Genomic DNA, 24,563 nt, shown 5'->3' with positions numbered 1-24,563 from the left:
AAGTTTCCGGACACTGTTGTGGAGTACATACTAATGCCCATTTACCTGAACTGGTCAACTCAGCAATGACACATTTTCTCTTTGCTTCTTATATTTACATACTATGCTGAGAAATTAAGAAATGCTTGAGAACTTGTGCACCAAAATAGGAGTGAAACTTGTGTGAATAATGATTTAAAAAAAAAATCCCCATATACTTAACAATAAGTTTGTCTTCCAGCTTCCTCTGTCCTAGAGAGGGGTGAAGGCTAGGAAGGCGTTGGTGGGGGAAGACTGATGTTTTACCCCTGGATAGCCAAGCACGTACCGCCTCTCCCTAAGGGTCCTCATATATATTTTTTCAACGTGGCACAAAAACACACTATGCTTTCCTGCCATTACTTCGCTCAGAGCTATGGGGGTTTAGACAAACTAATAAGCCACTAAAAATACTTGGAGCCCGGGGCCTGGGCCAGGGCTTTTCCTGCGTTGCTTCCAGTGTACGCGTGGGCCATTGAGGAAAGAGGAAACGAGCTCTGGTTGTGTGAGGGCTTCCTGCACTACATTATAAAGAGTTCCCTCTCTTCAGCCTCCACTTACAGTGCTGTTCAGAGCCAGTGGAGACTGTGGGTGAGCCCCTGCTCCACATCTTTGATTGGACTGAGCACTGAGCCGGGGGATTTGACCTCAGCGCGGTGCACACTAGTTCTCGTCCCTGCTGGTCGGGGTAAGTTGGAAAGTTGTTGGCCGCATAATGACTGCTTACTTGGATTGATCTGTTTTTTTGTTTGATTTTTAGAATGTTAATGGTTCATGATTTTGCCCTTTCTTGGTTAATCTTAAACATTTTAACATTTAAGTTTGTCAGATCAGGATGTCCATTTGATTTAAATTGTTTTCCATGACTTTAGAGGTCCATGTAGAACTTTGGAAATGGGTTGAATTTTAGATTTGTTTTTACAACATTTAGTGTCTTTATGAATTCTCACTACTTTGCTGCATTTTGATATCTGCAATCATGTGAATAGTAAAGCTTAATTATTTATATTAAAGAGTGGATGTTTCTTGTTGTTTTCCTCATGCAGGTACGAGTAGGGAGCTGGTCTCACCTAACAGATGTGTCTGGGACACTCCAGTCTATTTATTCCATAAAATACACACAGGTAGGTTCATTATTGTGCATCCTTTTTTTTAAAAACATATAACTCTGTGTATGCAAACATTCAAAATAATTTACATTGGTTTGCTGCTTCATACACACTATAATGCCTTCTCCACAGATACAGATGAACATGATGGAAGTATTGGAAGGATGCACGGTGGACAGAGTGCAGGAGATGAGGGCTGCTGCCCCGGCCGAGGGATACGTGAAGGAGTTCACGCGCCATTCCGACGACGTGCTGCTGAACCTGAATGAACTCCGACACCGCAACATCCTGACAGACACCACCCTGGTTGTCGGCCACGTACACCTACGTGCACACTGTGCTGTGCTTGTGGCCTGCAGGTTGGTGCTAAGACCAGTGCATCTACATAAAGTAGTCCCTCTGGAGGAGTCTTCAGGTTTTCTCTGCTTTCCACTTGGGGTGGATTTCCACCGTTTCAGCCTTGCTTCCCTTATTTAAAACACTGCACTTTATCCAAATACCATGGGTATTAGATTCTTACTTACTACCTCTGTTTTTCCCTCTCTCCCCTCAGCGGGTTCTTCTACTCGCTGTACTCCCGCCGTGTGTTGCTTCAGGGGCGTGGTGGCAGCGGGGAGCAGCTTATGACCGTGTCTCTCCCCGACACCTTGGACCCATCTAGCATCTCCCTGCTGCTCGACTTCATGTACACCTCCCGCCTCCCCCTGACACCGAGCACCGTCCCCGGGGTGCTCACTGCTGCAACCTACCTGCAGATGGACCACGTGGCCGATACCTGCCGGGACTTCATCCAGCTGCACTGGTGAGGGACTGGGAGGAACATCAGATTATATCATGAATCATGAATTCAAAAAAAAAAAACAACACCAGTGTTGGTTTTAATGTGTCATATTGCATGTTTTTCACTTGAGTGGTTGACAAGTTCTTTGTTTTTTTCAGCAGGGAGAATATGAGCTTAAGACACCCTCAACTGGAGCTGGATTCCAGGGTGTCTGTAGCCTCTGTAGCCTCTGTAGCCCCCAAAGGAGGGCACCTGCCCAACCCAGGACCCCAGAGATTACTCCCAACAGCAGTGGCAACAAGGTAGGAGAATTATGTGTGTAACTGCAAACGATTAAAGGAGCTGAAGGTGGCACAGGGTGCCTAGTGGGTGTGACTTTGGGTTTTTATTGGGGTTTTGTTTGCAGGTTGTCACAAGTGCTCCTGCTGGGGTCCGTGTGCCTTTGTCTGTTGACCGGTTTAGCTCATTACAGCACTTCCTTTGTTTCTCCTGCAGGGTCCCTGCGGAGGTTGTGGGCTCTCTCAAGCCAGGGGCTTTCCCGACCTGCCAGCCCGGGTCAAAGGAGTTGAAAGGAGAGCCTGAGTCGCCCGTCATGGGCACCCCGAATCCATCTCCAGACAGCCCCGCCCGCTCCAGCTGCCAACCTAACTCTCCAGCAGAATCTAACACCTGCAACAAAAACCTTGTGGTGAGTTGTTTATGTTGATACAAATACAAGGAACCCTATAATTTTGACTAAGTGGTAGATGACTAAAAAGCAGTCTATATTGCCACTGGGAAGTTTTGTTTTACATTTCAATTGAAGTAATAGCTTTTCGTTTATCTTTGTGTGTCTCCAGGCCACACCGGACCCAAAGTCTTGCAATTGGAAAAAATACAAGTACATTGTCCTCAACCCTCTCTGTGCAGCCACCGCGGTGAAGGAAGAGGAGATGGAGGAACCACAAAGTAATACATCACCCGTTGGCGACAGGATGGGCTCGACACCCAGAGCAACAGAGGCGTGGTCTGGAGAAGTGCCCGGTCAGATTGATAGGTAAACTAGTATAATGAGAATGATGAGATGAGAGAGGGAAAAGAAATCTAATTTCTCCTGCAAAGTGTTTTGCAAATGTGAAATGATGAACCATTCTTCACCAGACAGGGGCAGGCCTCCTGCTACGAGGGTTCTGGCCGAGCCCCTCCCCTCGGGCCACCCCCCTCTGTGGATCACCCAACAGTGCCTCCCGCTCACAAGGAGCGAACAGGTACAAGCCAAACCTCTTTCGCATTGCAGATTTTTTACTTTTATGCCTTAAATAAATATTTTTGCAAACATCTTTATATTTTGCCTGCTTCCTCAGTCTCACCCTGCACCATTTTCCCAAACCTGCACCCCACTGATCCAGAGGCAGCCCAACACTCAATCAAGCGTGAGAACTACTATGTGCCCTACTGTTACTCTGGCAACCTTCAAGGAACAAAGACTGGCTCAGGTGAGGCTACAAAAAAAAAATATATATATTTTTCTCATTCTCTTTCTTTATTTGAAACCAATAGCTGACGCTGAGCTTTGCCCCCGGCAGGTGACAAGCCGTACCGCTGTAATGTGTGCGGCGCCCAGTTCAACCGACCGGCCAACCTGAAGACTCACTCTCGCATCCACTCAGGAGAGAAGCCTTACCGCTGTGACACCTGTGGCGCACGATTTGTTCAGGTGAGGGTTAACTCCGTGTGGGTGCATGAGCGCTTGCGGGGAGAGGAAGTGCACTTCTTCATAAAACAAAGAACGTTTCCTCTTTTTCTCATAAACAGTCCTGTAGGGCGTAGCAAATGAAGCACCTGCTCCAGAATGTAGCTATAAACTCTACCAAGAAATCATGTAGTTGGATGTCAGACGAATCATCATTACATAGAGAGAAAAATGTAGTGAGTCCAGTCCAGACAAACTGAAAATTGAATTGTGAATTCTCTTGGGCGGGACACATCGTTAGACACAACAATTTCATTAGTCGTTAATCTGTGATGTCTGAGGGTTTATTTAGGCTGATAACTTTTTCAAATTCAAATCCTGTCACGCTTGTCAACCTGTGTGTGTGGTTGGTCCTGGTGTTAGGTTGCCCATCTGAGGGCCCATGTTCTGATCCATACGGGGGAGAAACCTTACCCCTGCCACACATGTGGCACCCGCTTCCGCCACCTGCAGACCCTAAAGAGCCATTTGCGCATTCACACCGGAGAGAAGCCTTACACTGTGAGTCCGAAAACTGTCTGTTCGGCTAACATACAACAAACATATCAGACCATGTCATGCCACTGCTGTTTAAATCTGTAATCTGTGGACCTCTCGTTTTTCAGTGTGAGAAGTGTGATTTACACTTCCGCCACAAGAGTCAGCTGCGTCTTCACCTGCGCCAGAAACACGGGGCCGTCACCAACACCAAGATCCGCTACAAGGTCCTGACCGAGCCCTACCAGCCCATTCTGCAGGCCTGCTGAAGACCTCTGGCCTTTCATCACGTCCGTCACGTTGGTCAGAATAACATCTGAATCTGTCATTAAATGTGAAATTTGGCGAACAAATTAACTTCAGCAATTTTAAATAATTAGCACCTGTTTTTTTGAATATGAGGTGGTAATTTATACAGTAACTTTTAACAGTGTGGTTGGATGACCAGCTTGGGCATCACGTACAATGTTAGAATAGATTCCATTTGGAGAAAGAGACTTTTACAAATGACTTTTAGAGCTTGGAGCTGATTATTAGTATGAATCTATAGAGTTCTTTAGAAATCCTGGATGGCTTTTCTGCGATGGAGATTTTGTAGAAAGAAGAAAAAGTATTCTTTTGTGGGTTTGTGAAGGGATAAAAAAAAGGAACAAGATATGGAAAAGAAGGTCAAATGTTTTTGGGTGTGAATACACTGAATTTGAAAGAAGTATCAGTATGTGAACGGTTTAAACGAAAGATAAAGCAAGTTTTATGAAGGAGAGGTGGTGAGTTTTTGGAGTAAATTAAATTCTAACATTTGTTTCAAGTCTGGAAATGTGCTTCTTAAATGTGTATTTATCTTAACCTTGAGGCCTGGGGCCTGCATGTTCTTTAAAAACAAAGCAGAGGAGGCAGTGATATCTGCTTTTATAGTCCGAGCAGGCAAAGGACTTAGTCGTCTTGTACTGAGTGTAAAGTACAGAAGTTAAATTATATACATTGTTTCCTGACATGAACAATTTCAACAAGATGACTGTAAGCAATTGGATAAGTAATAATACTATTACAGTTGTATGTGTATGAGTTCATTTGCTGGACAAAGATGGTTTGTACAATCTAAATTAAATCATTTTTATATGAATTGGATTTTTTTGGTGTTCAGTGTCTCATTTAATATCATACTCTGACATGTAATATTATACATGATTTATAAAGAAATTATGAAACCCTGAAACGTCTTTGGAATGAAAAATGATTAATATTGCTAATATGAAAATGCTCACAAAGTGCTGACCAGACTCAGCTCTTTTAGCAGTAGTGTAAACCCTGCTCGCTCTCTCTCTCTGCCACACTTCCCTCCTTCAGCCTTTCTCCTCCCTGGACTTCCTTCCTCTCATTAACTCACTCTTTCTACCCATGGATCACATCTTCTGTTAATCTGTCCCGCCATTTTCCAGATTTTTCTTTTTTCTTGGTTGCTTTTGTGGAAACAATGAAGCCGAGGGGCACCTGTTTCCTCCAGGTTCCTAACACTGGGTACTCACACTACCAGCCGACAACACGTGTGTGAGCTTGCTGCTGCTTCCTGAAGGTGAGGGGGGGTTGCAGACTCCTGCTGAACTCTCCCACCCTCTGTCATCCCCGCTTCCTGCTCCCTGATGAGTTGTGGCTAGCTGGGCATATTGTCTATGCTCCAGCAGACAAACGTTGGAAGTCTGACGGGACTTTCCAGCCTTCTCCATTGAAAAGAGGAAACCTACGACGTGTGGTTTTTCCCCCCCTCATCAATTTTTGGCCAATGACACCCTGTTAGGGGGTCTCCCCACAAATCAGTTCACCAAAATCAACAAGACTTTATCAGAAAAGAGAAATTCTGTTCAGGAAGTGAATATGATTACATGGAAAATATGTGGAACTTATGTCATAGTGTGTATTACTGGAAATCTTTAAGGGATTTTATTGAAACTGCAAAGAAATCAGGACCAAAACTTGGTTCTTTCAACAACTTTTATTGTACCAATATGGTTTGAAGTAGGCAAAAGTTTGCTATTGGAGGTTCATCTCGCTCTTCTCCCATTTTGTATCTATCCTGTTGCCTATAAGCACCCATCAGGTACAGTGTACAAAACAGATTTCATAACTTTATATAATATTTTGCACAAGGACTCATAAGCCAACCAGTGCTACATTTTGTGGAGTAATATTCTGCCTCAGGTTTGTTGTAATTTGACTAACTTCAATGAGGAATATGCACCATGTAAGCATACCACTGAAATAACAAATGAATTATAACTAGATTGTGACACAGAGCCTCTCCTTCAACGTTGGGTAACAATACATACACTCTAAGTTCCTTATTATCACTAATCAAATATCTCACAAAAAATGCCACACTGTTAACATTTGCCTTGCTATGTGAACAGAAGCTTTGCCATAAATTACAAAGTTCATAAAGTGTACATTCAATTCTGTTTATTATTGAGGACATGGTTAAAGGTGGTGTTGTACTGGATTGCATAATATTGAGAGGTGTTTATATACACGAAGAGGGGAAATATATAATGCAGTTCAGTACAATACCACCATTAACTATGACCTCAGTGCTAAAACATATCATTTAATTGCCACCTTTATGGCAGTGGCAACAACAACAGAACATGATAACATCACTAAAGTAGACTTTATGGTAGACCAGCTGTATTGGATTGCATTAGACTGTACAGGTGTACCTAATAAAGTGACCATTACTGTACAACACACACACAATTCAATTTCCACCAATACTTCTACACACAAACAAGTCAATATATCACAAATAATCAATGTAACTTAAATTAAACATATCAATCACCCTCTGCCTCGGTAATTTAAAGCTTCATTCGGACCATTATTGATAACTGAGTTATAATAATGAATAACTTGAACAAAACAAAGACTTGAACAACTGAGAAAACAAAATACTAAGTGGAGGAAGCAGTACTCAGATCCCACTGTGAAAATACTCCATTACAATTCCTGTATTGAAATGTCAACTAAAGCAAAAGTACTGCTATCCTGTAGAAGCTAAATGTTGTTAAAAATAAAGCCAATTTGTAACACTTTATACTGTTGGTTTAAAAGGTACAATATGTGCTTCTGAGCCTATTGGGAGAGGAAAAACCCTAAAAGCATTTTCTATCCAGTTGACGTTTTCAGACCTTGTGGTTGCCTCCCTCTAGTGTCAGTCAGACATGTGGAAACCCATAACAGTTCTACCAAACAAATAATAATTGAACCAAGAGACCAAAGTAAGAACAAAGTGATCTTGATATTTAACAGCATTTCCCACAAATGAAGACCTGTTTTTTATTTTTTTATTTTTTATATATATTATTAAAAAAAGGGATCCTTTCTCTTCTAGGTTGTGCTGGAAAAAAAACTCAGCAACAAATAGCCCATAGGGAAATATTAGGTCTATTTATATGAGAATATGTGACAGTTTAAGTCACAAAAGTGCATGATGGTATTTTTTTTGTTGCTAATTTTGGATGCATGACTGCAAGCTGAACTTTTTCAAAAAATCCAGCTGATTCCTGTTCCTTTGTGCCAGAGTGTACTGCAGAATTCAAACAATCCGCAACACAAAATCAAGAAGCTGATACAACAGAAGTGAAAAAACTATCAGCGAGAAAGCTATGAGTTCCTCCTTTCTGCAGACCCAGTTTCTACTGTCTCCACATCTGAAAGAGACATATTGACAAGAAATCGGCACTCAACATGCACATTTTCCAACAGGGCAGTTTAAAAGTTGTCTTCTGAAACATTTAAAAATAAATGTATCTGAGCATGCAGGAAGAAATGGAGGAAGACGAATACATACTTACTAAGAATAATAACAGTGGCTTAAGCTATATGAAATCCCTAAGGCCTACATTTAATGGAGATATGTATTTAAAACTTGAGAACAGTGGGTTAGCCTACATTTGTTGACTGGAACATTTTTTATTATTTACAGTAAGTTTCCTCTTTAAGACCAGATTAGTTTAAATAGTTTAGGCTATTCATTAGAAAAACACCCCTCCAGTGTAATTTGAAGTCTTCGAAATGTGTTATTATCTTTAGGCCTGATTTTTTTCTTATTTTTTCCTATGTGTTTGTGTTAATTCTATCTGTCTTGTTTTATCGGCATTCTTTCTTTAAAAATCAATAAACAATAAAAAACTAAACAAAACCAAAAACCTAATTGCAAATTGCTATAGCCTGACTAATTAATTGCAAATATTCAAGAGCTGATTTTAGTTATTAGCCTACGCATGTAGTTTACCTAACCTGAAACATGTTCTTGGAGTGAAAAGGAGAAACAAAATGAAAACTGCTGAAACTATAAAACTACTGAACTTTGTATTAAATTGAAGTGAAACTCGTTGGTTGGCATATTATAGTTCTTTAAAAGGGCTTCCATTCAGTCAGGACACACCCACTTTGTTTTTAATATTGGAGGAGAAAAGTACAAGGCATGGTTTTTTTTTAATAATTTTTAAAATTTTTAAAAATTAATAACAACATGACTGGTGTTAAAGGCTATGTACTGTATGTATGAGTTATTATCCAGGCTTTTATGACATAATATGCCGAATGCGCGCTCCCACGTGAAGACTGCGCACGCGCACGGTTAACTCCTTGCTGTGATGCGACTGTTAAACTTTTCCCCTGTTGCTCGTGCCGTGTGATAGACCGTTGCCCGGCCTGGCCGTTATACTGCTGTAGTGACTATCTGCTACAGTGAACTTGGAGACTGTGCGGACCATGTGCTGCTCCGGAGAAAGCTGACAGACCGATGGTGAGTAGGGTCGAATTAAAATGAAGCTTTTATGTATTTTTTAACCTGAAAGCGTCTTAAATCCTTGAATAGTCACGGACGGACGTTGACATTTATTTAGGTTTCAGTTTTAGTCACGGGTTATGGTTATGAAACGGTTAATTTTTCACAGTAAACGTTAACATCACTCATATCGCTACAGGCAGCAAATACATTGTTAGCAACAGTTGAAGAACAATTTACGATTACATAATAATTATCACATATGTCAGCAAAAATATGACTATTGTTTCGAAGATTGTTTGTCTGTGTCCAATAGCCTACAGCTGAGTGTGACAACCAGCGCGCAAGCGCAGTGTTAGGTCTACGTCACAGGTCTTACTATGGTAATCGTGAATGGCTGCAACTGCTTGCAGGAAAGGCATGACACTATAGAGATACACAACAGCCTACAAACTAATTTGAAATCTAAGGCTGTGTTTTAAGAGTGCAAATTCCCGTAATTCCTGCAACAGTGAAGTGAGTGGCATTAGGTTAGGAATGGATCACATCACTGTGCTGTGCTACTTGTTGCTTTGGCTTATTTTTAACTCACTACAAAACTCACCAAATTGAGCAACAGAGGGGAAAATACTGCTAATAATAAAAATAATCAGAATTACATCCTCTCAAAGTGTTTAGATCAAACATGTTTTGCAGTGAAGTTAACAGAAAGCAGCTGCAGGACAAATAAAACACAGTATTGCATGTTGAGAGCACATCGGTGGCCGAGACGGATTAACACAAATACAAAAGCCACAACACAAATACAAATGCCACAACACAAATACAAAAGCCACAACACAAACACAAAAGCCACAACACAAATACAAAAGCTACAACACAAACACAAAAGCTACAACACAAACACAAAAGCTACAACACAAATACATAAGTTCAGGCTCATAGTGCTGCTTTAGTGAAGCACTTTTTTAAATGAGCAATTTTGACGTGAACATAAGCATCACATTTTCCCATTTTGATGGGATACATTATTAACTCACTATACAGCTTTATGAGAGTGTAATTTAACAATTGTTGACACAGAACTATTCCATACATCAAATGTATACATCATACATAGAAAGTCATGGTTAGAAGGAACATACAAAAGTGCATCTGACTTTGCAAATCGTTCATAAACACCTGCAGGTGCATGTGCAGTGGCCTATGTGTGGCTAATAGACGACAATATCATCATTTTGCAAATACAGTAGCACTCATAAGTTTATGAACCCTTGCTATTGTTGACTAAAAAGAGCAATAAAAAAAACATCTTTTGGAAATTGATCTTAATTCCTTAATTAAAAAAATGAGGAAAAATCCAACCTTTAAATAAATAAATGTTCTTCCTTAAAATACAGGGGGCATAAGTAAGTACACCCCTATTTTACAGTTTTTTCCAACTGCTTACACACGTTTTCAAAACTGTCTCCTTTTTTCAAAACTCTACACACAATTCCTAAAACTGCACACACAAAATGCAAAATGCCTCACATCTCCTTCAAAATGAAACACTGCATTCAAAATACCATAAACACATCTCAAAATGAAGCATTTGCATCAAATGGCAAACAGTTTTTTCATAATAGTACATTTTTGGATATACCATGTATACACTGTTATTCTAAATCTAAAGCTCTTTTGTCTTTCATAGGCTTATATCTATATTTACAAAATTCTAGAGAGAAAGTAATCTGCTGAAAGTGGTTGAAAAGTGCACTGTAAAAAAAAAAGTAATGTTACAGTAAAACAGATACAGTTTTTTTACAATCACTTTGCTACTAATTTCAGAACCTTGATGTAATTTTTCAAAACTCTAGACACAAAACTCAAAACAGTCATCACTTGTAACACAGGCTATCCAATGTTTAGAACATATATATATATATCATACCTAGAGATTGGCATGGTTTGATTTCAGTTAGTCTAATAGATGGTTTCATTTGCATATAGAGATGATTTTATGGAAAGTACCCCATGCCAATCTCTAGGTATGGTGAAGGGTATGTGATGATGTGGGGGTATGGTGAAGGGTATGTGATGATGTGGTATTTTAATGCCAAAGGCCAAGGGAACTTGATCAGGATGCATAGTATCCTGGATCCATGAAATAACTGGCCTTTAAAAATAAAAATCTGCCGGCCTTATGCCCCCTGTATTTTAAGGAAGATCATTTATTTATTTACGATACATTTTTCATTCACAAAGAAAATTGGTGTCCTTAAAGATTGGATTTTTCCTCATTTTTTTAATTAAGGCATTAAGATCAATTTGCAAAAGATGATTTTTTTTATTCCTCTCTTTAGTCAACTTTAGCATGGGTGTCCTAATTTTTTCACGACTGTAAATTATATATCTCAATCTTCAGTAGCGAGTTGGAAGAATTGGACAAGAAATTCCAAGGGCCTGAATCCATACAGTGCAATACTGTCAATACTGTAAATAGTCTGAAAAGTTGGTACATGGGACCATAGAAACAGTGTCTGGTAAACAATAGTACAGTACAGTAAAGGTAGTACATGGGACCATAGAAACAGTGTCTGGTAAACAGTAGTACAGTACAGTAAAGGTAGTACATGGGACAATAGAAACAGTGTCTGGTAAACAGTAGTAAATTACAGTAAAGGTAGTACATGGGACCATAGAAACAGTGTCTGGTAAAGAGTAGTACAGTACAGTGAAGGTAGTACATGGGACCATAGAAACATTGTCTGGTAAACAGTAGTACAGTACAGTGAAGGTAGTACATGGGACCATAGAAACATTGTCTGGTAAACAGTAGTACATTACAGTAAAGAATGATGATGAAATATTACATCCATAGAAACTGTATTCTAATTGGTTCATGCTCCACGCTAACTGGTGACAATGAATCTCGTTATCTTGAAACTTTCATGATCTAAACATGGAATATTGTTTGTCTGTTTCCATACAACTATGCATTAAGAGTAATGCAACAGTTACTTATCATTTTGAGTAGTTGTATGGATTGATAGATGATTGTAATGAAATGAATAGACAATTATCTGAAATGTAATGTGTGAATTGCTTTTTGAAATACTAGTACTTTGATGTTAAGTTGTGTCATATTGAACAAGTGATCTTTGTTAAATGAACAAATGATCTTTTGTTTATGTGTATTGTATCCAAGCAATTGAAAAAAGTGTTAGAGTTTTGAAAAATGTGTATTTTGATCATTGGTTGTGAGTTTTGTGTCTAGAGTTTTGAAAAATGACGTCAAGGTTCTGAAATTAGTAGCAAAGTGATTGTAAAAAACTGTAAAAAGCAAAACAAAGGAGTGATTACGGTATTCTACATCTTCATCAACTCTGTCTTGTGGATTTGGCCGCAGGTTCTCATCTACATCGCAATGGATGTTTTCATTAGCCAAACATCTTGGAAAAAACCTTTGGGCATGGCGAACAATGTGATACGAGTATATACATAAATATATATATATATATATATATATATATATATATACACAGTACTTTATATATAAAGTATATATAGTGTAAAGTATATATCTCAATCATCAGTAACGAGTTGGCAGAATTGGACAAGCAATTCCAAGGGCCTGCATCCATACAGTGCAGTACTGTCAATACTGTATATATATATAATAGTCTTACAGTTTTTTTGGATTGCTTAAGCACGATTTTCAAAACAGGGCCCGTGTTTTCAAACACTACACACAATTAGCACATCCACACACCCAATTAGCAAAACACTACAGATCCTTTGCATAATTAAACACTCTTGTAAAAACTATACACTTTTGTTTAAAAACCACACTTTGTTACCATATGAAACACACACGTTTCACATTACTATACTCTGTTTGCACGAGTTACACTCTTCTGTGATAAACCTAAAACACTTTTAGCACTTCTACTTCCCTATGATTAGAGTAGGCTACCATCAACAAAGTACAAATATAATGTACATTCACCAAACACTACACAAGACCAATGTTGCAGACTGAAGAAACTCATTTATTTCTCAACACGCCCAAAATGTTGACATGGAGATTCATAATACTGTAACAAAATATCACTTTACGTATTGTACTGTAAGTTTACTGTAAAAAAAAAAACTAGGCATTGTCTTTTCGCCTAGCTGGATCTGGCCAGAGAATTTCATCAACATCACAGGCAATGTTGTCATTACCAAGACACCTTGGAAAGAAACGTCTTGAATGACGAATCCATCCTTGCATTGCTGCTACCTCCATCTGGTCACAGGCCTCCTCCATGGCTTGGATGAGGGCTACGTCAGCCTGGAGACGGAGATCATATACCTTCCACCGCCATGCCGAGAAAAACTCTTCTATAGGGTTGAGGAATGGAGAGTATGGTGGAAGATATAGGACGGTGAAATGTGGATGTTGCTGAAACCAGTTCTGAACCAGAGCAGAGCGGTGGAAAGACACATTGTCCCAGACAACAATGTATTGCATATGATCGATTTGATTTGCTGCTGTTATGTTGTGCAATTGGTCCAAGAATGTAAGTATGAGTGCTGTGTTGTAAGGGCCCATATGGGCATGGGAGGACCCCATTCTGTGTAATGCCTGCACAGAGTGTTATATTACCCCCACGTTGCCCTGGGACATTGACTATAGCCCTGTGGCCAATGATGTTTCTTCCCCTCCTTCGTGTTCTCGTCAGGTTGAACCCAGCCTCATCTACATAAATGAACTCATGCTGGATCTCCTCTCCATCCATTCGTAAAACTCTCTGAAGAACAGTGTCAGGCAAAATTGTGTAGTTCAGTGTAGATGTAGTATACATATTACAGTACGGTAAAAGATTATGAGACAGTATGCAAGATCACACTGCTAGTATAGGTATATAGTGAATATATACCTCTACATAATCATGCCGCAGTCGTTTCACCCTGTCGGAATTGCGCTCGAAAGGCACTCGATAAATTTGCTTCATTTGAATATGTTTTTTTTTTTAGGATGCGTGCCAGTGTTGATGTTGAGACCTGATGGATATCGTTGAAACTGGCGTGGTTATTGACAATGTTAGTTTGGAGCTGATTGAGTGTTAGCATTGTTGGCCAAAACCATGTTTACTATCTCCCTCTCTTGCTGTTCTGTGAACATAGGAGGCCTTCCCCCTTGTCGTTCCTGACCCTCAATCCTATGTAGAAAAAAAACAAAACAGTATACAATAGTACAATAATTTCACAGGAAAAGGTAACAGAAGTGCTGATAATGCATAGAATACAGTACTGTAAGCAGTTACTGAAACCGTGCAGATGTGTTTGATATGATATTTTTACAATACCTATTTTCCAGTCGAAATGTTCTTATCACACTTGCCATTGTGTATCGGCTTAGATTTGGCTGTACTCCCAGTCCAGCCTCCCTCAGCATCAGGCCATGGTTGACAACGTGGTCAACCAGTGTTGCGCGGATCTCATTTGTCAGATTCGGTCCTCTTTGAGCACCTTCTTGTCTTCCTCTTCCTCTTCCTCTTCCTCTACCACTACCTCTACCTCCAGCATGGCCTCCATCTCTTCCTCTTCCTCTGTTGATTCCTCCTCTGTTGATTCCTCTTCCTCCCCTTCTCCCTCCCCTTCTTCCTCCTCCTTGTCCTCCTCCTCGTTCTCCTCGTTCTCCCCGTCTTACTCTTTCTCTGACTCTTTCCATTGTGCTTGAAAACCGATGAACTCACCTGCTGCTTTTTATAGTGCTTATACACCTGATTGGTGTGTCTACAATTACAGTTTTTTCCAACTGCTTACACACAAAATCTTTTCATGTCACACGGTTTTTGAAACCTCTCACTCAAAGTGCAAAACTACACAGCAAATCTCCAAAACCATAAGCTATTTCTCAGCCTTTCACTCAGCTTTCAATTGCATAAAACACTTTTTTCAAAACATTACACGCAATTCTCTACCTAAAACACAAAAATCAGGAAGTGACTTGCTATCCATTTCTAAACACAACCAATCAAAATGCTACACTTATCAATCATTGCTTTAGTATAGGCCTATACAGAGGTCAAAGGTCAGATTACCTGTTTTGAACAATGGATGCCAACAATAGACCGAGAGCAAGGGGAGTAGGAGGAAGAGACAGGGGATAACAACGAGGAGGAGGAGGAGGGAAGAAGAGTAAGAAGGAGAGCCATCTCTGATGAGATCAGGGAGAGAAGCCCATCTTGAGTAGCTTTATAGTGGCGTCCATACTGCATGCAACTATCTAATGACTATTTCAGCATTACAAATCAATCAGACTTTGTTTTGCACAAAGTGCATACAATTCTGTCCCCCCCCACACACACCCCCCTGCTCCGACACACAAGCATGCACAACACACACGAACACACACAAACACACACACACACACACACACATACTTTATTCTAAAAATGATATCTTTGGTTTACATATGTTTATACTTTTGTTTTCTTGTTTCATGCTACTGTATACAACACTGTGCAACTCTTACTAATGTGATGCTTTGCCCAATAAATATTTTCCGTTTTACTCTAAAATTACATTTTATTTTACAGTGCACTTTTCAACCACTTTTAGCTGATTGACTTTCACTCTAGAACATTGTAAATGTAGATATAAACCTGAAAGACAAAAGAGCTTTAGATTTAGAACAACAGTGTGTACATGGTATATCCATATATTTACTATTATGAAAAAAGTGTTTGCCATTTGATGCAAATGCTTCATTTTGAGATGTGTTTATGGTATTTTGAATGCAGTGTTTCATTTTGAAGGAGATGTGAGGCATTTAGCATTTTGTGTGTGCAGTTTTAGGAATTGTGTGTAGAGTTTTGAAAAAAGGAGACGTTTTGAAAACGTGTGTAAGCAGTTGGAAAAAACTGTAACATATGGGGTGTACTTACTTATGCCCACTGTATGTTAAGGAAGAACATTTATTTATTTACGCTACATTATTCATTCACAAATAAAATTGGTGTCCTTAAAGGTTGGATTTTTCCTCATTTTTTTAATTAAGGCATTACAGTTTTTTTTCGATTGCTAAACGACAGTGGGCACAACTGGAGTCCGTTCCAGAAAGTAGGTTTAGTGAAAACTCTGAGTTTGTTAACCCTGAGATGAGGGAAACTCTGGGTTTTCCGTTTCCGAAAGAGAGGTAACTTAACCTCAGAGTCAGTTGCTATGGTAACTGAGCCTGTGAACCTAACCTGGTTGGGAGCAGGTTTTCTTCAAGAAACCTCAAGTTTCTCTCACTCTCCTCCCTCTGACACTGCGTCAGAGGGAGGAGACTGACAGAAACACGAGGTTTCTTCTCTCTCATTTCCTCATTCATTCATTCAGTCTGTATCAGGCACATTTTAATGCAGTTTGTTATCTGCATGAATAAAAAAACTTGTTAGGCAGATTATAAAACGTTTTTTTCTTAAACATGTCATGTCCTTTTGTCGACGATCCTGTTGATGAAAAAGCTGTATTACTTCACAGAGAGTTTACGTTGGGAGATGATATTGAGTCCCAACTAAATGTATTTTCATTTCCACATTTTTTCACAGTCCATTAGATATGTAGATACCTTATTCGTCCTCATATCACTAACATCCACCATCGTGGACACGCTTTAACATCTTTCTGGAACCGAAAACTCAGAGTTTCCCATCTCAGGGTAAATCAACTCAGAGATCAGGGTTAGACTCAGAGTTTGTTAAACCTCCTTCCTGGAACGGACCCCTGAAGTCACATGTGCAAAACTCTAACTACAGTCTGCACAGCAGCAGTTCATGTGGACCAAACTCTGGTTCGTTTTTCATTGCTTGAACACAGTTTTCAAAACTCTACACACTTATCCCATGACTTTAACCACAACGTACACAACACTGTAGATTTACAGTACTTTGTTCAAATGCTAACACACTGCTGTCAAAACTGTTAACCACACATTCAAAACAGATTAGATTTCAGTCTGGTGCTTATCAAACACTGATTGGAATTTTAGCTGAAAGCCTAAGCAGGTGTCTTGTTTTAGACTAGTTAGTGAACATATACGGTATTTATACAGAGGAAGCTCAGAAAGCCTTTTTTTTGTATACAAACACCAAATAAGAATGAAACAATTATACACTACCGTTTGAGAGAAACAGGTAAAAAAACAAAGATACCAATATGTCTAGGTAAGATGTTTGAGGTTATGTACACAGCTTTAAAAAAAAGTGAAAAACACTATCTTTACAATAGTAAAAATGCACACTTTTCAGAAAGTAATGGAGATGAAAGCAATGGAAACACCACATTCATTTGTATTTAGAGATGATGCAGATATCCAATGTAATGAAGAAATCTTGCCACATGATGCTGGAGAGAAGCAGGATTAGTCACACTATTACTTATATACTCTGTTACTGTTATGTACCTTTAGTTTATTTTCCCAGTAATTCCATAAATTACTAGAGACAAAATACTATATTGAAGCAAACTGCTGATTTTCATTCCTTCTTGTTTACCTTACGTAAAAATTGGTATATTATAAATCTATATCTTTTCCTTAAATAAACTATTGAGTAGTGTAAAGTCACTCAAATTGTTCAAACTGTAAAGATGAGAAAGTTTGTAATTTGTGTATTGGTGTTTGATGCTAGTGTTTTCTGAGTGACAGTGTGTGTTATCTCAGTGAGGATTGTGCATAGTGTTTGGCTGCACTGAGCCTGTTTTGAGACATCTGTTAAGAGTTGTGTTGCTTTGAATGAGTTTTGCAGGTGATATGAACTGTTTAGCGCAGGTGACTGTTGGTAGTGCAGACTCTGGTTTGAGTTTTGCACATGTGACTCCTGTTGTGCCCACTGTCGTTTAGCAATCGAAAAAAACTGTAAGATCAATTTCCAAAAGATAAATTTTTTTATTCCTCTTTTTAGTCAACTTTAGCATAGGTTCATTAACTTATGAGTGCCACTGTAGTCGTATTATTGCATTAATGATGACGTAAATGAAGAAATAAGCTATTTGACACTGCTAAAAAACAAGTGTAGAATGACATTGTCACGAAAACAATTTTGCACAACTACATGTCACTACCTTTCGTCCCCACTTCTGTAGACTACCACTTTAAAACTTAGTAAAAAGTTAATTAAAGAGCGTTCTTCTCTTTCACTATTGAACATGCAACTATTTCTTTACAACTGATCCATCAACGCAACAGCAGTCAGAGTTCACCTCTCACCTATATCTTGTTCTCAATAGAAACTGGTTAAGCAACCTAGTTACACTAACTAACATGTCACAATCGGGGAATCTATTGGCCTGAGGGAAGTTAACCATTAATGGCTATTGACCACAGACAGGATCTTATTCTGCACTAAAGGAGAGAGCTATCACTTGCATTTCCTCACACTAGTATCTATGTGCTTCCTTTCACCTCTAATCTGTCCTCCTCACTCTGCTTTCATTTTAAGAGATAAATCTCACTTAGACATGACCAACAACAAACCCAAAGTAGAGGGCCGGAGCGATGAAGCCGAGGGTCCGGATGGAGGCTGGGGCTGGGTGCTGGTCGGCGCCCTGTTCGTCAGCACAAGCCTCGTGTTCGGCCTGATGCGTAGCTTGGGGATCTTCTTTGTGGAGTTTGTCCAGTACTTTGAGGAGAGCGCTCAGGCCATCTCCTGGATCTCATCCACGGGCCTGGCAGCACAGCAGTTCTTCAGTGAGTCACTTTGTGAATATGTGTTGTGTGCTGTGTCAAAGTATTTATGAATGTGTTGTTAGTAACGGTGGCTACAACTAACAATTATTTTCATCATTGACTCATCTGTGGACATGAGAAACTGAGAAAAGCAGCCTGATAAATGATTAATTAGCTATAGTCTTTGCAGTACCAGTTGCAATTCTGTTATCCAAGTAACAGACATGATCATGTGTCATTTATCTTATTAAAATCTATACTAATCACACAGGAAGAGTAATGCTGTAACTAAAGAGAAGCAGATATAGATAGACGGATGGCTGCAACTCATTAACCCTTTAAGCACCAGTGGGTCACTCATTACAAACTCATGCTGCACAGCCAAAAATTGTTCAAACCCACCGAACTGGTTGGAAATTGTAGTGGAGACTCCAAAGTTTCCAAAGATGCCAAATATTTGAGTTGGGGGAAAATATGTAGAAATGAGTCATCTAGAAATGTTTTATTTCCATTGTACATAAAAAAAAACCATGGTGCCTTGGGTTTAAATATTTCACGGTGTTAACATCACGTAGCTTCAATGAAGTGCTGGGACAAGCTGATGCATAATATGTATGATACTGTGTAGAATAAGAGGATTTTAACAACCTGAAAAGTCAAAAACAGAAGTGGATTATTGATTTAAAAAGATGACCTTCACATTTAGTTTGAAATTGACATTCATTTTTGTCAGCCAATTTTGTTGGGCGATCGTATGCACTTGTCGATTTTGTGGGTTAATGCTATATATCCGTGACTAATGAAGATGTTTGTTTTGCAGGTCCGCTGGGTGCAGCACTATGTAACGCATATGATGCTCGGGTGGTGGTGATGACAGGAGGCGTTCTCGCTGGACTCGGCCTCATACTTGCCTCGCAGGCCACCTGTCTTGTTCACCTCTACCTCACCATGGGTCTTATTTCCGGTAACAACAACTGTTTTAGTTCTTCTTCCTCTGGGACAATTAGGAGAAAACATAATCTATTTACTTAGTTTTACATCTTTGTTTACCGAGTTAACTGTAAACCGAGTTAATTGTCCTCTCACTGTTGGTCTTCCCTCCCCTCCCCTCCAGGTTTGGGCTGGGGGCTGATCTTTACTCCCATGGTAGCTACAGTCATGGCTCACTTCACTCGCCGGCGCACCCTGGTGTTGGGACTGGGGTTCTCCAGCATCGGCCTGTCCTCCTTCGCATTCAACCCGCTCTTCCAGCTGCTGGTGGAGATGTACGCCTGGCGAGGGGCCCTTCTGATTCTGGGGGGTCTCAGCCTCAATATTGTAGCCTGCGGGGCTCTCATCCACCCTCAGCGGCACTCTAAAGCCCCAGCAAAGGTGGGACAGGGCACTACTGTCTTCATCTGTTGTACCAGCTTATAGACACACAGCAGAGAAGTTGGACTCAGTATCATCATTCCTGACACAATACGTTGTTCTACGTGAAGGGAAGCTGCTCCGTTTCCCGCAGAGAATTTAACTAACCAAGTGCTGTTCACCGCCGCCACATATCATAACCTCAAAAATCGCACTGCTATAGTTATGTGGTGTGTGTGCAGTAAAAGTTGTAGCTCACACGAAATGATCTCGCTTACATTCCGTGCTGAACTAGTCCTTTAAGTTAACCGCGACTGAAGCTTCTGTGTCATTTAAAAAAGATGGTGACTGTTTCTTTCGTTCCTCCCCCCAGGTGGATTCAGCGAGCAGGTCATCGTGTGCTTCAGTGCTGAATCGAGTCTCCTCCTACCTGGAGCTGTCGCTGCTCCTCGAGAGGCCTTACATCACCTACACGTTGGCCGTCACTCTTCTTAACGTCGGCTACTTTGTGCCGTATTTCCACCTGGTGGCCCACAGCCGCCAAGCTGGCTTCTCAGAGTACCAAGCTGCTTTTGTCATGTCAGCTGCCGGTGTTACAGACATTTTTGGCCGCGTAGTGTCAGGATGGTTCTCAGACCTACGTCACTTTCGGCTGATTCATTTACTGACCATGTGGACAACTCTGGCAGGAGTGTTCATCATGTTGCTGCCTGTGAGCTCCTTGTCGGGTTCCTACACTGCACTGATTGGGATCAGCCTCCTCTACGGCTTTTGCTCCGGGGCGTTGACCTCTCTGGTGTTCGCGGTGGTGCCCAAGATTGTGGGTGTGGAGCGCATGATGGGGGGCCTCGGGCTGCTGCAGCTCATCGAGAGCGGCGCAGGACTGCTTGGGACACCTATGTCAGGTACGAGCGCATTAAAGGAGAAGACATTGTTTACTTCAGACTCCATAACTATATCTCCCAATGTAGGTCATGTCACCTTGTTTCATGTTATCTAAAGTGGCCTAAATCAGTCAATGCACACAAGTTAACACACTGAAGCAAAGAGTCAAACATTAATTGAGTATTGGCAATTAGGGTCAGCCAGTAGTCCTTTTCCTTTTAAAGTTTTTTTTTTTTTTTTAGGTTCTGACATACACTGTAGCGGACATAGTTGGAGCAGAATGTCTTAAAGGGTCAGTACACCCAAATTACAGAAAAGTTTCTTACTTAACCTCTAGTGATATGTGGACAATCAGATAATTTGATCAGCCAGATTGAGATAGAATGCGTCTCAGAGATTTATGTCTCCATCACAATACAATGGGGATCAACGGAATTTAATTTGTGGAGCTTGCGCGATCACAGAAGGCTTGTATCATGTGGACGCCCCTGACAGTGTTGTTGTCATTACTTAGAATTCCTCATGGGAGCGACAGAAACAACGCACTATAGCTTTAAAGCATTTAAAAAAGCATGGGCCAAGGGAGAACCCACAAAATTTTGGAGCACATCCGAATCACGGGCCAGATACACTTTTCACATCAGACATGTTGTGTTGTTATCCTAGGCAAAGCACAGGTGACACAGATAACCTTAACGATGGCTGTGCTCCAGCAGCAATTAATGTCATTAACTACACCTGTGTTTGACAAGTGAAAAAAAACACGTCTGCTGTGAAAAAGTTCTGTTTTTTCTTTCTTTCTATGTCAGTAGCCGAGACAAGGTGGCTAACCGTAGCATGCTAGCTCGTTCTCAATGGCAAAACACTGCTACAACACACACTAGTTCGCCACAATCTACAAAGGAACTACTTCCATGTCCCTGTTCTGCAGGTATTCCATGGAAAGTTGGAAGTGCCCCCTCGTTTAGAAGAAGTCTCCCGGCTAATCCTGCCTTGTACTGACTGAAGTTGTAGAAACAAACAGCTAGCTGATGTGATCCTTACCTAGCTACTGCACATGTGCGAATCCCAACAAAGATGGGATAGAAGTGCGATGCCTCACTCTGTAGCTAAAACAGAGAGCTCAACACACAGGGTGAAAAGAGGAGCTGCAGCAATGTGCAGTACAACAAAAATATAGTGTTTTTTGAAAATGAAACCATGTAAACCTATTCTGGTACAACCTCTTAATACAATTCTGAACCTGAAATGAGCATAATATGGGCACTTTAAGTTTCTCCCCACGTTTCCCCTCTGTGATGTGGAAATTCAGAAACAAATATCTCATTGGTACTTTTTGTTGTAATTTAGTTGAAAGAGTGTCACGGTAACAAAACAGAAGAAGCTTCTCTGTTTGGATTTATGAATGACTAAACACAACACACATGGCTTTAGAGTAATCAGGGCTTCTTCTAGTATACATTGCAATTAATGTTTTTCTTAATTAGCATGAGGCTAGCATTATGCACTTCATAGTTTCTCGTCAGTTTTATATGCAGACTTTGGTTTGAATTTAGGTATTTCTTATACTTGCCATGCAACATATTTATGCCCTTTTGTTCTTGTGACAATATTTTCTCCTGTCTCATGTCTTAAGGGTTGCTCAAGGATATCACAGGAAACTACATCGCTTCCTTCATGGTAGCAGGCAGTTTCGTCATTCTCAGTACTTTGACCATGGCCACCCTGCCTCACTACTTCTCCTGCACAGACCCACTGCCCCTTCAAAGACGTTCACTTGATGACAAAGATGAGGGTTTACATTCAGAGTTGAAACTGATGAATAGTGTGTCTTCTGACAAGAATCACAAAGGCGTCAATGATCTGACAGATGAAGTAACCAAATATCCGCAAGACTGTGTAGGTTAAGGGTTCAAGAGCCTTGTGGATACTCTTCAGTTGAGCCAATACAACGATGGCGCCTAACTGAAAACACCATCGTGCTGCTCCATGTGTTTGCATTATACCTCAGAGATTGAGACCCAAAGAAGAATGCTTACTGTGAAAACTGTTAGTTCCTCATTTTGTTAGTTTAATGCTTGCTTAGCAATGCTTAGTAAACACTGAAACACATACAGATGTGAGGTTGCTTTACATGCACAGTAGGATGGCATGCAAAATAGGAAATATGAAAGATAATGTCAAATGTTTTATTATTACACTTTGCATACTTGACAAGGAAACGGAATCTTTTATTTTTTTTATTTTCCTAGTTCATGTGAATGTAAAATGAATGTGATTCTGTTCAGTTAAATTTTGCACATACATGAATAATCCTCACTATCCTCATTTAATTTATATTCAGCGGATCAGCATGGCTGGATTAATTCACTATTGACCCCCCTGCCCCTTCTGCTGTCTGTGCATTGTGTATGTCCATCTCTATACAGTATAACGGTGAGTACATACTACGGCTACACATGACATTATGTGTATAGTACTGCTTGTTTACTCTGTAAACAGCCGCTCTACAAGACAGAGCCTCAGGTAATGAAAATAAGTTCTTCAGTATTTCTGCTTTTGTTATGCCTATTGGTGTATTTTCCGAATAGCAAATGATTGTTGGTCTTTACACTGTGTAATTTGTGGATATAGATTTATGAGTTAAAGAAAGTGAATTTCTTAATGATTAGCAGCTCCACTCTGTGTTATGAGCACAACAATAGCTCTAAAAGAATTGCAGACACCAGCACAATTTCCAGCAACTCTATTTTCAGCCTCAGGACTTTCCATCAGTGCAATGTGTTGCTGGGAAGGGACACAACACTTGCTACTCAAGTGCATTTTCAGATGATACAATCATTGCTTGCATAAGCACTTCGTACTTTTTGTAAATCACAGATATTTGGCTTTGACAACAGCTGAATCAACACCCGGTTCACAGGACAGAGACAACCGGGTCACAGTGACCTGCTGGCTGCATTTCAATGCAAAAGGCATGTGACTTATGAGTGTGTCACTCCATCGCACAGGCAGCTACTGAATAGTGGAGCTTCCGTAATGGTTGAAAGGTGGAATATGTTCGTCTTAACCAGCTACATACAGTATTTCCTGGCAGTCTGTGATTCAAAGCTGGGACCCTCGATAAAAATACTCGTCTTGAAAATACCGCTCAAACATCCAGCCTGCAACCTGACATCTATTATGTTTTTATTGTGATATTTTGTACTCCCTCTTGATTAAAAAAAACTATGTATTTTGTTGGTTTGTGTGGTAACTTTTTTTGCTTATGACCTCCGATGGGGATGTGTATTCTTGACCGCAAAAACACACCACTACACACGGTCATTAAAAAAGTGAACTTAGACTTGTTATTAAAACTTAAACACCCTTGAACATGTTTCGTATCGCAGTTTATTTAATCATAAAACAAATCTTAAGTACCTTGCACAGTTGTAACAAAACAGACATGTGAACAGTGTCTAAAAATGTCCCACATTTAAAAATCTATACAATACGATGGAAGTCATTTGACATAAGGTTTTCCTCTTTGCAATGATTATGTCCATTTCCAACAAACACTGACTTTTTCATGTAACAATTCGGTAACACTCTACTTGAAGGTATCTACATAAGAGTGACATCAGAGTGACATGACACTGTCATGAACACATGACACGGTCATGACAGTGAAGACACATGAACCCTAACCAAAACCGAATGACACTTACTAAAAGAAGCGTTATGTCAGAAACATTTATGAC

The 24,563-nt window shown here is 40.1% G+C and overlaps 2 protein-coding genes across 2 annotated transcripts; both read left to right on the top strand.

Moving 5' to 3' along the window:
- The first annotated feature begins 653 nt into the window (after positions 1-653).
- bcl6b (BCL6B transcription repressor) lies at positions 654-5,245 on the top strand. Its single transcript, XM_028564240.1, has 12 exons — positions 654-706; positions 1,065-1,142; positions 1,260-1,486; positions 1,681-1,929; positions 2,067-2,210; positions 2,404-2,596; positions 2,748-2,944; positions 3,049-3,155; positions 3,252-3,383; positions 3,474-3,604; positions 4,004-4,141; positions 4,246-5,245. The coding sequence occupies exons 3-12, from the start codon at positions 1,266-1,268 to the stop codon at positions 4,384-4,386; spliced, it is 1,653 nt and encodes a 550-aa protein (XP_028420041.1). The 5' UTR covers positions 654-706; positions 1,065-1,142; positions 1,260-1,265; the 3' UTR covers positions 4,387-5,245.
- Positions 5,246-8,762: 3,517 nt separating this feature from the next.
- slc16a13 (solute carrier family 16 member 13) lies at positions 8,763-24,060 on the top strand. Its single transcript, XM_028564558.1, has 6 exons — positions 8,763-8,918; positions 18,359-18,606; positions 19,406-19,549; positions 19,700-19,956; positions 20,309-20,840; positions 22,457-24,060. Exons 2-6 carry the CDS (start codon positions 18,378-18,380, stop codon positions 22,726-22,728), a joined length of 1,434 nt encoding a protein of 477 aa, XP_028420359.1. The 5' UTR covers positions 8,763-8,918; positions 18,359-18,377; the 3' UTR covers positions 22,729-24,060.
- Positions 24,061-24,563: the final 503 nt, after the last annotated feature.

The sequence above is a fragment of the Perca flavescens genome, chromosome 19 (assembly GCF_004354835.1).
Source record: "Perca flavescens isolate YP-PL-M2 chromosome 19, PFLA_1.0, whole genome shotgun sequence".
Classification (NCBI taxonomy): domain Eukaryota; kingdom Metazoa; phylum Chordata; class Actinopteri; order Perciformes; family Percidae; genus Perca; species Perca flavescens.
The sequence above is the reverse complement of the archived record's forward strand: the minus strand, read 5'-3'. Positions and strand labels throughout refer to the sequence as shown.